Raw genomic sequence first — 14,706 nt, forward strand, 5'->3', positions numbered from 1 at the left:
GCATCTCCTGTTTAATGGATGAGTTAGACCGCACCAGCTGTCACCCACAGTTACCCATAAACAGACTTTCAGTTATTTTGAATTCCTGTCCAGGTACCTATGAATACGTGTGGCAACACACGAAATGCATCAGGTCTGGATCCTTGAATAAAGCTTTTTGAAGTTTTATAACCGCTGTCCTGGAGTCCATTGAGTGCATGCCGGTGATGTTTCTACACCTGATTAGAGTATCTCCTTAAGGCCTATGCCACAATCAGGCAGATATACACTGTGTGTGCCTGCACCCGGTGGATTCAATGCTTCCAGCCTCCAACTTAAATATTTTTAGAGCAGAGGGGCTGATTCTCGGCAAGCGGGAAAAAAGCTTGCTGAGAATCATCCCTGTGTGGTATAGGCCTAAGACATGTTAAAAATGTCACAGCACACCTGAAAAGCTGGAAAGCCAATTATACTAGCAGGCTCATGAAGTAACATAGTAAGCAACTTTTAGGTAAACTGGGCTAGACTCCCTGAGTATATTGCTGAATCCCCAAAATGGTTAATAACACACTTGCCAAAGGGTATATGTGCATGAAACATGTATTGTACTGAAATCTACTAACATAGGAACCAATCAGATGCATATTTTAACACAGCTGTCCAGTATATACTACCTGCCGACTGGTTGCTATGGGTTATTACACAAGCAGCATCTATTTATGATATTACTCCCTGTAGTGTTTTATACATGTAATTGCACCACAGTACTACCTTGTTCTGGTCTGGCTTTCACTATTCTTTTTGATATTGAAGCTGATTATTTGAATTCTCCTGAAGCAATAAAGTAATAAAATAATTACTTTAATATACAAAAACTGTCTGCTGGTATAATGCTCTGGTAGGTTTTGTTGTACTGTAAGCTTTGCTTTAAAACCTTATAAGGCCTATGGTTGCTCCTGCTTCTTCTTCACAGAGCTTTATTTAAGCATTATTGTAACCACTTTCTAGCTCCAGATAGTAACATTTACAATCTTTGGATAAAAGGCTGCCTACCACAGAATGTGAATTTCAAAGACTGCAGCATCACATGATGTCACGCATGGTGCTTCATCCCCTGATGAAATACACCCATCAGCAACTGTGCATATACAGGCCACAATCCACCCTGTGAGCACTGACAGATAGATGCTGTGTCTGTCAGTGCTGATCACACAGATGAAGAATATTATAAAGTGTGGCTTTAGCCTAAGAAACACCTGGTATCATTTTAAAGCCAGCCCAGCTTATGTACCTGCTTCCCTCACCCCGAGGCAATGAGCAGAGCAGGGAAATGTGTGGCCTCTAGTAGATATGTGGAAAAGACTGTCTGCTGTTGCGCTAACTATCACACCCTCATGGCAGAAGTGGCCCTGCCTGTACTATGTAAATACTATGTAAATAACCACTGAGCCATGTAGCTCTTCTGTGATTTTGAATTTTGTTTGATGAAAAATGATGGATTGGTCTAACCTCCCCTCAAGTTATACATAAAATCATGTCACTTTATCATTAAACTCACACACCACCCCTATAGTCATGTTCTCAAACTGAAATACTCAAATTATGGTTTGGAATTTGTTCAGGTTTGGTGACGGTCTGAAATAGTGGTGCTGTGTCCTATTTTTTTTTTTAGAACATAGGAGATAAAAGATAAAGAAGTAGAATGGTAGCAGACAAATATAGATCCAGTAGGTCTAGTAGATGCATAAAGCTGTCATTTTTAGGCAACTGCATATGGGATCTCCATGTGGGTATTACTTACAATTCTATTTTGTATTTATGTACACAGAAACTCTCAGAAATATGGACACAGGTTTACTACATAAGTCCCTTCCACAACATAGCCTACAGAGTGAGATTACAGGTTCCATCTAAGGTTAAAGGGGTTGTTCACCTTTGAGTTAACTTTTCGTATTATGTAGAGAGTAATATTCTAAGCCAATTTGAAATAGGTCTTCATTTTTTATTATTTGAACTTTGTTTTAGTTATTTCACTTGTTGTTCAGCAGCTCTCCAGTTCTGAATTTCAGCAGCTTTCTGGTTGATAGAGTTTAAATTACCTTAGCAACCAGGGAGTGGTTTAAATGAGAGACTGGTAAATGAATAGAAGACCTCAGTAGAAATATAAGGAGTAAACAAACTAACAATAACATTGTAGCCTCACAGAGCAATAGTTTTTTTGGCACCTGGGGTCAGTAAAGAGTTAGTAAAGAGTTTGAAAGTCTCTAATTTTTATGCGTATTTCAGCTACATGTGCCTGCACCCGAGCATATTCCATTCGGGTGCAGGCACATGTAGGAGGCGTAGGGCGGTATTTTCAGCAAGCGCTTTTCTGCTTGCCAAAAATATCCGCCCTACGCCTCGTTTGGCATTAGCTAAAGAGTCAGATGCAGAAAACAGAAAGGGATAAGCAAACACTGATTTGGATTGCCAGTACAGGTATGGGTCCTATTATCCAGAATGCTCGGGACCTGGGGTTTTCCAGATAAGGGGTCTTTCCGTAATTTGGATCTCCTACCTTAAGTCTACTAAAAAATGTATTTAAAGAGTAATTAAAACCAAAAGGATTGTTTTGGCTCCAGTAAGGATTAATTCTATCTTAGTTGGGTTCAGGTACAAGGTACTGTTTTGTTATTACAGAGGAAAAGGAAAACCATTTATAAAATTGTGACTTATTTGATTAAATTCGAGTCTATGGGAGATGGCCCGTAATTTGGAACTTTCTGGATAATGGGTTTCCGGATAAGGGGTTCGATACCTGTATATAAATAACCACTGAAAATCTATAATATATATTAGAATGTTATTTATCATTATATTTTCTTTAATCATATTCATTTGTTTCTATATTCCCTTCATTTTCTTTGTTTTGGACATCACTATAGCACAATTCCATACATTGTGTAATCTCACAGGATCTTTTTCTTTTATATCCCATCTATTGGTTCCCTTTGCTTTTCTCTCAAGTCTATCCCTCCTCACCTTTTTGGCGCTGCTTAACATGGTGTTTGTTTATATTTTAGCAGCAAGCTGGCCGTGTGCATTGGTAGCAACACTGTTATAAATGTTGGTATACATATATGTTTGCTTGTTAGTGAACATCACACAGATCTTGCTGCATTGTGAGACCAAAATAAAGAAAAGACATTCAAATTAAATTGCATGATACATTTACAAATTACTTAATATTTTTTATTAAAGACAAGTGGATTGGATCTTTAAGAGGCTGCTTCCTCCAAGGTTTTCCAACAGATCCATTTTTTTCTTCTGCATAAAAAAAAGCAAATGTACCATTCACACCTATCTTGTACAGAATCTAGAATGATAAGGTGAAGACTGTCTACATTAAGAAGTTAAAAACGGCTCACGAAGCCGAGGGTCCTTGTTAAGACGGTCCTCCAAAGCCAGGTATTTTTGTGGAGCTAAATCCTTGTGTCTAAAGAGAAAAAGACAGAAACATTTTGAACATAAATCACATATGCTAAAATTCACCCCTGGACACAATGCTTTCTAATTGAGCACTAAGAATGACTCTGTGCCTGGGTAATGTAAATGAGGTCCTATATATTTATATAATAATCATTTTGAAAGTTACTATCTCACTATACATTCTGTATCTATAAGGAATAGTCATGTAGGCACCACTGGTTCATTCAGTGTATGACACATTTCCATTCATGCTATATATGGGGCAATAACAACATTTGCCTAAATTTTACACACACCCTGGTATGTTTCTGGAGTACTGCAATGACACCTCTGAAGATATACAGAGGTTGATTTACCTTTACCTCTCAGAAACATTTTACAAGACGTTTTAATGCTGGAAATAATTGGCCAAATCCATTTTCCCACACAGTTCTCAGACAGGTGATAGTGCTCAGCATTGCTGCGCTACACAACAGAACAGCATGGCATTTGACTACTCCTGATTGCAAAGAAATCTTGATAATTTGGGAAAATTTTGATTTGCTGGGACTCCATGATTCCCCAGTTCAATATTTCATAAATGAGACCCACTGTATTTTATGTATTTTTTAACACATGTATATGGTAATTATTTGCATTTCAGCAATTATCATTAATAATTAGTAGAGAGAGTTGTATTTTTGGCTTCTGCACTGACCTGTTTAGACGGGTCTCCAAGATGTGGATTCGGAACATAGCCTCAGAGCAATAGTCTAGATAAGCTTCTTCATCTTCCTTACTCATAGACATTTGATTCTGGTGGTACCACTGCTGCTTCTTTTGAAGCTCCTGTGTTTCCTATAATAATGGAAAAAACTATTCTGTGTAACAGAGCAAAACACATATATATTAATTCCTAAGAGAGGGCAAACATGGGGCAAGGGATCACACCAGAAGTGAGAGGGAGCCTTTTATTGCTGAATCTACTTGTGTCCTATCCATGCTGTGTGCTAAGTAAAAATGTTCATTCTGGACAGATCAAATCTGATTTAATGGGACTGCACAAAGTTTTGTTCTCTGAGGAGGGCATATCTTCCCATATGGTAACAAGGTCAACATCTATTAACCTACATGTCCAGTATTATTGGTGTTTAATTCCTTCATGCGCTCCTGTGAGTATAGCCCTACAGAGGAGACCAGATTCACTTAACTCTTTTGTTGCCATGTGGTGGAAAGTACATCAAATCTAACACACAGGTACACAGATAAGAAGGGCTGTATAAAATCCATTAAATGCCATAAGAAATTCATACTTTAAACCCTAGAACTCTGCAAGTAATTTACAGTAGTGAATAATCTGCCCCCTTCTGTAAAATATAAGGATATTATAAGTCATTGAAGTGTTTCAAGACCATACAAAAGCAATAGGCTGAAGGTCGAGTGCTTTTATACGGGTCATGGAACTCCTGTATAAAAGCACTTTATAACTTTATTAGATGTGTAATCCCCACTTTATATATTTCCTTACTCATCAGCCTTTAGCTTGGTTCCCATTTAATACATTTTTATAAATGTTCTGTAAGAAATTAAGACATCTCAAAATCCTATCAAGAACTGTACAAGATTAGTTTAGAGAGGATATAGCAGAAGCTTTTAGGGTAGTAGATCAGTAATGACTAAGTACTTTACAGGTACCTTCTCAAAGCGGGCCTGGATCAGGTTTGCCTTTTCTATCAACCTTTGTTTCATATCACTCAGGCAATCTTCTTTCACTTTTTGTGCTTGCCAGAGTGTCAGCTTCTCAGGATCTCCCAACTGAGCAAGGAATGGAGCCAAGTAGTCAAGTTCCTGCACAGCACGGCGCTGACGTTCTTCTTGTATAGCTCTCTCCTGGGGATGAACAATAAACATATGATCAGCCACAGTCCTAACTACTAGACCCAACATGGGTTATGTATACAGTATGTTCCACAGATTTATCTAGTGCATATTTGACATTAATGGAACTACGTGATAACAGCACACAAAGATATTAATACAAAGGGTTTTGGACTCATATTCAATATGGGCCAAATATGTGCTGCTACTACAAGGTATCTTAAAATGCATTTTGCATAACATTTTTAAATATACTGCTTATTCCCTAAGCAGTTAGGTTATGTGTAATTTCCTAATTTTCTGCACCACAGAGTATCCAGTTCTTTAATAAAGTTGCAAGCTTGCAGTATAAGGAATACATAAGGAGACTGACTTTGATATATGGACTGATATGCTGGAATGTTAGGAATGAATTAGCCTGCAAAGGTCTACAGTGCAAGTAGCATTAATGAAATGCAATGCGATCATTTATCTTCTGTTGTCTTCATCCTGGAACCCCTCACCCCCCATGCCTGCTTGGGCCACATGGCAGACCTCCTTTAGATTGTGTCTGACTTTAAGTCACACGTGCTTTCTACACTAAATAGACTCTTACACTAGCAAACACATACATTTTGGTGGGCTTTTTCACACTTACAGTACACACACACATTCCACAATTTGACAAGTGTACAGATATATGCAGTTTTTTTAACCTTGATTTTTTTTTTCATTTTATGAACCATCACCAGCACACCCTGGCCTTTCCACTGATATTTCACCTGGTGCTCAGTAATAGTTCAACACATTCCAAAGTAGTATTAAAATTGCAAAAATGCTAGCACAACAGGGCTGTTTCAGCAGGATAAACCTGTAAGTTTATTTAGGGCAAACCATGTGTATACAAAATTTTAATATTTACACATGGTTTGCACTGAATAAACAAAATACTGTTGTGCCAGTAATTTTGATACTGCAAGGGATTTTATTGCATATTCAGTTCCTGCTTGTTTGTGCTATTAAAGCTCAATTTTTGCATAGTCTGTCCAAAGCACATTGTTCCATAAGTCCTGGTCTTTGTCCTAGGTGTTTATGGGCATTCTTTATTATTGTAATTTTCATGTGCGCACTCGGATCTCTAAAGTTACTAATGATGTCTGGTGCACAGCCCCTGGGGAGACGGCACTCCCCTACCCAAGAAAAACAAAATAGGTACTGGCATTTAAGGCAATGCAAATGGGGGACTAGACCCTTGTGTTTAATCAAGTAACACAACGTTTCTGGGGCATGCCCCTTCTTTAGTATTGCTCTGATGTTCTTTCTACAGTCACTCAAAGGATAGAGAATTCTACAAATTAACAGCTCTGAATGTTAGAAACCTTTTACGAAACCTCCCTTATCTTGAGACACTTCCTCTGAAAGCATGAATTGATTAATTAAGCATAAATGAGTTTATTGTATTTATACATAGTCCCTGCTTAAGCACCTCTTCTCCAATGTAAACATCCCAACTTGGGTAGCCTTTTTTTTATAACTGAGACCTTTCATATCCTTTAGAACTTTAGCTGCCCTTCTTTGAACTGTCTCTATATCTATATCTTTCTGAGCACTGGAGAGCAAAACTACAATGCACAAAACCCTAAAAATGAATATGGCTACAAATACCACATTTTATATACTGTACTTGTTGCACCAGCCTAAAGTTTCAGTTTCACAGGAGCTCCCCATCTTGGAAAGTGTCTGCGACACTCACATGCTCTGTGTTCTCTGAGCAGCTTTTGAGAAGCTAAGCTTAGGGGTTGTCTGTCATATAAGCTGATGCTACAGGGCTGATTATTACATTCTGATGCTAGTTGCACTGGTTTCTAAGCTGCCATGTAATAAATATCTGAATTAATTACTAATCAGCCTTATATTGTGACATTTATATTCTATATATACAGTATATCCCTAAGCTCAGTAACTGACAGCCGCACAGAGCATGTGCAGAGAATCAGCAGACATAGATCTTTCCTGCTAAAGGGCTGTGGTTGCCTTGGGCAGGTTCAGAACCAAACATAATGTACAAAATTTCTAGCCTACTTTTTTAGTTAAACTTTAGTTCTCTGTTAAGGGTATACAAAGTATATTTTAGATTTATAGGTGCATAACCTTACATTTATCAACACTGAATCTCATCTGCCAAAGATGCCAGTTTGTTCATATCCTCATATTTAGCTCTTACAATGCACTACCCAAGTTATTAATGAAGTATAATTAAAGTAGACCCAAAAAACCTAGTAAGAGATTGTGACTGTATCAAAAGCTTTGACAAAACCCAAGTAGATCAGACATGCTACAACCCTGCTATCTAAGTTCCCTTAGTAAATCATACAAAACAAGTATGTGTGTTTGACATGATCTGCCCTTTATAAAACCATGCAAATGATTACTTATGATGCTATTATCCAAAAAATGATCTCTAAACAAACTTTCAAGTCAAGGAAATCATAATACTTTTTTAAATACTGGAATCACATCAGCTTTCCTTTATTCCATTGTTATAATACCAGCTGAAAGGAAGAATGAGAACATCCAAAAAAGTGACCTGGATAAAACTGGACCAAGCTCTAAAATTGCTTTTATTTGCTCTTTTAGTGTAAACAAAATATTTTGTAACTCGGATTCCAAAATGAGGACCAAACACTTCCTGGAATGGAATTTAAAGAATGCATACATGTGCTGAGACACACATTGAGTGGCACCAAGACACCCACTAAAACTCCTGAAACCAGTTATTATTGCTGTAAAGCAAGTGTAGTTCCTACCTTGTATAATGTGTCTTGTTAGTTTTTAACAAGATTCACCTGAACCACAACTCTATCTGAGACAATTCCCTAACTCTAATTTGTAATATAAAACTGAATGTTGGTGCTGGCAGGCTTTTTGGGGAACAATTGCATTAGGAAGATGGCATTTCATCTGAAATCACATAATCTCTTTCTCCTTATTAACCCCTACAATGTTGCAGCATACATAGCTTCAAATTATATAAAGCTCAGCAAGACTGTAACTTTAATATTTCTATTATATACTTAGAAGTTTCTTTCAGGCCCACCTCTTGTTTTGTTTAAGCTAGCAAAACTGTTTTGTTGAGACCGCACATTCTCACCATGGCTTCTCTTTTTTCCTTGCTTTTCTCATTTCTTTCTGTGTCATAGATTGATATTGTAAGCTGAGGGTCTGCCTCCTCCTGGGCTCGGGTAGCCAGTATCTCACGTACCTGGCAATAATGGAGTACAAAGTCATATATATCATAAAGATATGATTTTGTTTAACATTATCATCAAAGTACACTTTTTATATTAAATAAATATTGGTTATGGCAACTCCAATACTTTGTTTTCCACCTAAAGCAAAATAATTAATGTTTCAAACAGAAATCATTACAATACATAATCCAGTTACATTTATATATATATATATAGCAGGGTCAGATGCAATTTAGTATGTGCAAATGCTTTTAATTTTGCTACAGTATAGCAATTAGCAGCCACATTAAACTTACTGTTCACCAAAGTAATATGATGCTCACAGTAGCCACACATCTAGGGGAAGGCTGATATGCTTATAGGTTGAAAGGAGTATGTCTGGGGGTAGAGAGATGTTGGTTGCTGCAGTGTGTATTCATGTTGCAACAGCATATGAAAAAAGGCATGTGTTTTTCTGGTATATAATGCTATTAAGTTTATCATATTGTCAGTAAAAGGCATTACCATCTAGAGAAAAAAAAAGTTTCTGAGAGATCTCTAAACATTGTCAAGTTTGTTAGAAATGTCAAATGGCACTCATATATCTTAGCTGTAATGAAACATACTGTCTTCCTTGAATAACTAGAAGACAATTTTAAAAAACTTCACCCAATAGATTTGGGCTAACATCCTCATTTATTAAACAGTAAAGTGCACTTCCTTTTGCCTTTTTTAAAGAAAGTAACATTGGTGCCTTCATCTATAAATGTGTCTTATTCAAGTTGTGTAAAATAAAGATACAGGCTTTAAGCTACCTGAAGAGAACAAATGCGTCAGTAATAAGTCTCTATATGTGGACAAAAGTTCAGTATTTTGCTCCCACATTTGCATGGTCCAGGCCCACTGTTTCTTCAGTTACACTGCAATACCTCTTAATCATATAAAGAATACAGGAGCTGTTACACTGTTGCCTCTGCTGTTAATCACACTGACCAATCAAATCATTGTCTCTGTAGTTACAGTGCAGAACTCCTACTGTCACTATAGCTACACTGCATATCTACTTTTGCTATTGTAGTTACATTATTGAAATGATATTACACAGCCAACTCCCATTTATTCTACAGCTGTGGTGTGCAACTTTTTCCAATACAGGCCCAATTAAAAAATACAACACATGTTCAAGGACTGGTTATTATAAAAACATTATCTTATACATAGAAGTCTATGGAGCCAAAAAAATCACTTGGAGGGCCATACCTGGCCTTTAGACCTATCAGAAATTAGGAATGAACTTTTATTTGTAGTACAGATATGGAACCTGTTATCCAGAATGCTTGGGACTTCGGATAAGGGATATTTCGGTAATTTGGAGCTCCATAGTTTCAATAAGGATTCATTATATTTTCATTTGGGATCAAATACAAGGTTCTGTTTTATTATTACAGAGAAAAAGTGAATTACTTTTTAAAAAATGATTTGATTAAAATGGAGTCTATAGGGCATGATTTTCCCATAATTCAGAGCACTTTGGAAAACACATCCCATAATTGTAAACTAGAAAACTAAACATTCGATGATTTGAGCTACCTGGGCTGCAGGGCATGCAGTATAATCCTTCTTATAGTACCCAATTTTAATTAGGTATGCACTGAATCAGGATTCAAATGGATTCACGTCTAAATTCTTTTAGTTCAGCTGAATTGAACCCAAATGCTTAACGTCATATCACAAATGTGGGTCAAATGAAAACTTTAAATTTTTGTTTCATAGATGCAAATGTTACTTAAATCAGAATATGCAAATTAGGATTCCTATTCAGTTTGGTATTTTGTCTGGATTCAAAATTTGTCTGTCTGAATCCCAAAAAAAAAAACTCTTTGGTGCACATGTAGTTTTAAAACAAGAATGTAGGCAGATTAACCACTTATACTTGGTTGGGGAAACCCCTTTGATGTCTGGTACCTCTGTCTCAGACTTCCTCACATTATCCTTCGAATTCTGTTCTGCCTGCTGCAGTGTAACAAGTGTCTCATAGACATACAGCTGTTTGCTGAACTTCTCTGAAGGCTCCACCTATGAGAGAAATACAGAATAAGGATCAAGAACATGTAAATATGTGAATATGTGAATAAGTACTGTATGTACATTTTCTATTTACCTGATATGATATACATGTTTCAGGGGTAAGTACAATAGGTGTGTCTTTCTCTCCAAGGTTGGCTGGTTTCAGGAACTCCCAATATGATGTAGTGATGTGGTCATCTTTCCGGTGACAACGCAGTTGTATACGATCCTCAGTTAAGAGAAAGGTACGTTCTGCCACATCTTCATTAGCTGGTTTCTCTTTATTTCTATTGAATCGCTCTGTAATTTTCTTTAGGGGAAAAAATAATTGCTGCTAAAAAAGACGCCTCTTTCAATTCATACTAGATTTGAGTCCTTTTCTGAATAATTAACATTGTCAGATGGTAGGAAGTACATACTGTTACGTGTTATATTTGCAATTAAAATTAAGCAAAAAAAAAAAGTTACAAAATCCATGGATACTGTCTGAAACATATTGTTTATATAAATACAGAACTATAAATCCTAGAGTTATGGCACACAGTACAGTTTGTATCAAGGGCATTTCTCGTTGCTCCCTAATAACTGCAGATACATCTCAGATATAATTTTCACTATATCATCTCTATTGCTTTTCTCTGGGTAACAAAGCACACAGTGTGCCAAAAGCCTTTTCGCCTGGTTGAAATAAGAATGATATCTAAAGAAAAGGTAAATAGTTCCAAAACATGTTATTTTATGAAAACTTATGATTCCCTTTTGAAACTAGTAAGAAAGAACCAGGTTGAACTACAACTATGTAAACAATACACTATCCATTATAAGAATGCTCTCTTATGGAAAGTACCAGTATTGGTCTAGGGTTAGCTTCAGTTGGTCCTCCAGCTATTGCCACCTTCTTGGGTCTTTTTCCAAAAACTATATGCCTGTAATACAAGAAATCTGCTCGGCCCTGGTAAATTTCAGTCATCTCTACAGGTTTTTCATCTCGTCTCTGCAAACCATCCAGACGAGCTTCACTGTAAAACATCATGCTGCGTTCTGTCTCTGGAGCCAGGGACCGATATTCATGAACTGCAAGAAAAATACAGTTATTCTAACCCAGGGTGTTGCATGATAACAGCTTTGAACCCGTGCCAAAATGCAAAATGGAAAAAGCACAACACTGAAAGGCACTCGGGAGCCCTGTACTTAGTACTTAGTGCTTACAGTGTGCATGCCCTGAATGATATGCAAGTTAAGGGGCATGCCAATGAACACCCATGTCCTTCACACATACCCAGGCCTGGATTTGTGGCGACGTCACAAAGGCCTGGCCTAGGGCGACAGAAATTTAGGGGCAGCATGTCGCCCAGCCGCACTAGAATTTTGCTTGCATACGGAGCAATGGGGACCAGACGCACATCCTCTCCCCACTGCTCTGTATGAGTTAAGTGGCGCGCATGCACGGTGGGGGGGTCAGAAGGCAAAAAGGGGTGGCCTTGGGGAGCCATATTCTGAAATCTGGCCCTGCACATACCCCACCTCTTGTATGTTATGTTACCATGCCCAAGCAGTGCCTAATAAGGAGAGAGACATTTTTGTGTGTTCCGTTCTGGAAGAGCAAGAACTGTGCCTAAAGGGCCTAGCACAACTTAGGGGTAGCAAGGTACAGTGTAGGTAAAAAAGATTGGATTTTACATGTGAATTTTGTGATTTGTTCTTCTTCAGCCCTTAGTAATGTATTTATATATATATATTATATATATTTATATATTTTTAATCATTTACTGAAACTAATTACTGAATGAATGGGTGCATGTAAGTGTTCACTAAAACAAAATATGTCATAATTCAAACCACATCGTTTTCTGTAAGTATCTTCAATACATATTAGCCCTTCTTTTCTAAATAAGACAAGAAATGCTTCCCCTGTTTGTTATATTTTTACCTTAATACGATAAAACTACGGATAACGGGGAAAACATTGCTACATAAACCATTACTGAAAAGATGTATGGTTATATGATTACCTTTTAAAGAGTCAGCACGCCCAGGAATAAAATACTCAGTTGTGACTTGCTCAATTTTGTTTTGCTCCCTCAAATCTAATTTATCCTTCCGGTTTTGAAAGCAGTCTTGAATTTTTACTTCCTGAGTACCTATAAGAAATCACAGACTTTGATCAAATGTTCTTGATCACCAATCACTGGTTTTTCCTGACGGCTTAATACTTACACTCTGTATCCAGGTAACCAGTAAGCCGTGAAACATGTCCATCTCTTTTCAAATATGGAGCCCATTTCTCATGCTTTGCCTTTTTGTACTGAAGAATTTTCCTACCCTGTGGGCAGCGTGTTTCAAATTCTAAGAGCAAAAATAAATTCTTAAATTGACATTTCACCTTTTACATAAAATGTAGTCTGATGTAGACTGACATTCTACGACAGGCTGTAATCGGTCTTTTCTTCTTCTTTTGTGGCTTCTAAATTATTTTACTTTTCATTCAGCAGCTTTGGTTTGGAATTTCACCAGCTATCTAATTGCTAAGGTCTATTGTACCCTAGCAACCAGACAGTGGGTTCAATGATTGGAAGATGAACAGGAAAGGGCCTGAACAGAAACATGAGTTAAAAAAAATAACAAAAACAATACAATTTTAGCATCATTGAGTAAATGGATGTCAGGCCAGTGATCCCTAAAAACTAGATGCCATTTACATTTTAAGCCTGAAGGCAGAAGAGGAATGCAAATCATTCAAAAACTATTTAAAAAATTAAAGATGAAGTGCTGCTAAGTGATGAATAGCTGCTAACCTTGAAAATGCACTAAATCAAAACAGTGCAAAATAATTAAAAAAACAAAAAACCCAAAATGTTTTAGTTCAGCTGTGATAAATATTAGCATACCAATTAATATATACTCCTCTAATATGCAGTACTACAAACATACTACATACTACTATAATTATGTAACCAGCAACCAGATACACTGTGTGAGTTTTTCCTTACTTCTACCCTGTTCACCCCACCCTTAAGACATGCTTTGGCTGCCCAGCAGTGGTCAAGCAGGAATGACAATTCTGAACCTTGTTTCCTTCACCATTATTCTTTAATGGGCAAGGAATAAAAGAAAGCAAAACAAAAAGGGAAAGGGGGTAGAAAGAAAAAGAGGAGCAGAGGATAAAATGGAGTGAGAAAAGGAAAGAACAGAGGAAAAGGGTATTGTATAACAGGTTCCAGTAATACTATGTGTGTTATGGCACATCGTTATGATGGTATGTCTGTCACAGAAATAAAGTAGGGTCACCCAACATGATGTACCTTGTTGCTATAGGAGGGAGATTTCGCTCAGCAAAAAAAAAGAGGCCTGGAGAAGCAGTCCAACAGCTAAGAAAAGTGGAGCAATACCAGCCAAACAATTTTTTACAAGAGACCATAATGAAAGAGAAAGCTGAAAGAGGTACCAGAAATCCCAAGAGTAAGGAAACCCTGCACAGTAAAAACTAGGGACTCCATGCCCACAGATTTGTGAGAATGAGTACTGCTAACAACCACAGACTTATATGATTTTCCCTAGTGGAAAAGTATCTCAGCTATGCAGTGTTCTTTCTAATATTTTAGTGTATACCTTATATCCAAAGGATATCAATAATGTGCAGTATAAACTCTTTTAAGATCAAAATATGTTTAAGATACAAACCTTTTGGTCTTATCACAATAGGCAGCACCCAAGACGGTGGCATTTGGAAAATTGTCTTATTTTCTTGGATCTGTTAGAAGAAAATATTGGCCAACAAGGGGTCATAAGAATTGGAAAGTTTGATGACGCATGCACATAACATCATATGATGTTGATGATAAATGCGACCAAAAGTCTCACTAATAAACCACATCTACATATCTACCCTAAACCACATCTACTTTACAGTATGCCTCACCAAATGATTTTATTCTGTTCTTCGAGACAGATTTGCTCCAGGTTGTTCATGCTAGCAGCACTCATGTTCAAGCAGTGGCGCAGAATCTTAATTTGACTGAATCAGGGCTACAATTTGCCCATTTTAGGAATTTCATCTTTTTATTCTTCAGCAACTCCACTGTTGCATTGACTTTGCATTTGGGATCATTGTTTTGCTTAAAGGTGA

The 14,706-nt window shown here is 37.2% G+C and overlaps 1 protein-coding gene across 6 annotated transcripts in view; it reads right to left on the reverse strand.

Annotated features, from left to right (window-relative positions):
- Positions 1-3,188: 3,188 nt before the first annotated feature.
- The window catches only part of drc7 (dynein regulatory complex subunit 7), a 30,061-nt gene continuing 18,543 nt past the window's right edge, over positions 3,189-14,706 (reverse strand). For 5 of the 6 annotated variants that reach the window (XM_031900194.1, XM_012961307.3, XM_012961306.3 and 2 more), the window contains 10 exons: positions 14,262-14,331; positions 12,798-12,926; positions 12,593-12,721; positions 11,428-11,654; positions 10,675-10,890; positions 10,479-10,589; positions 8,435-8,545; positions 5,122-5,316; positions 4,145-4,284; positions 3,189-3,454 (listed from right to left, as the gene is read on the reverse strand). In XM_031900194.1, coding sequence (XP_031756054.1) covers positions 3,364-3,454; positions 4,145-4,284; positions 5,122-5,316; positions 8,435-8,545; positions 10,479-10,589; positions 10,675-10,890; positions 11,428-11,654; positions 12,593-12,721; positions 12,798-12,926; positions 14,262-14,331 — 1,419 coding nt within the window. In that variant the 3' untranslated portion in view covers positions 3,189-3,363. The remainder of the gene's footprint in view (positions 3,455-4,144; positions 4,285-5,121; positions 5,317-8,434; positions 8,546-10,478; positions 10,590-10,674; positions 10,891-11,427; positions 11,655-12,592; positions 12,722-12,797; positions 12,927-14,261; positions 14,332-14,706) is intronic. The other variant, NM_001078863.1, reaches the window with a different exon arrangement.

This window comes from Xenopus tropicalis, chromosome 4, assembly GCF_000004195.4.
Source record: "Xenopus tropicalis strain Nigerian chromosome 4, UCB_Xtro_10.0, whole genome shotgun sequence".
Lineage (NCBI taxonomy): Eukaryota > Metazoa > Chordata > Amphibia > Anura > Pipidae > Xenopus > Xenopus tropicalis.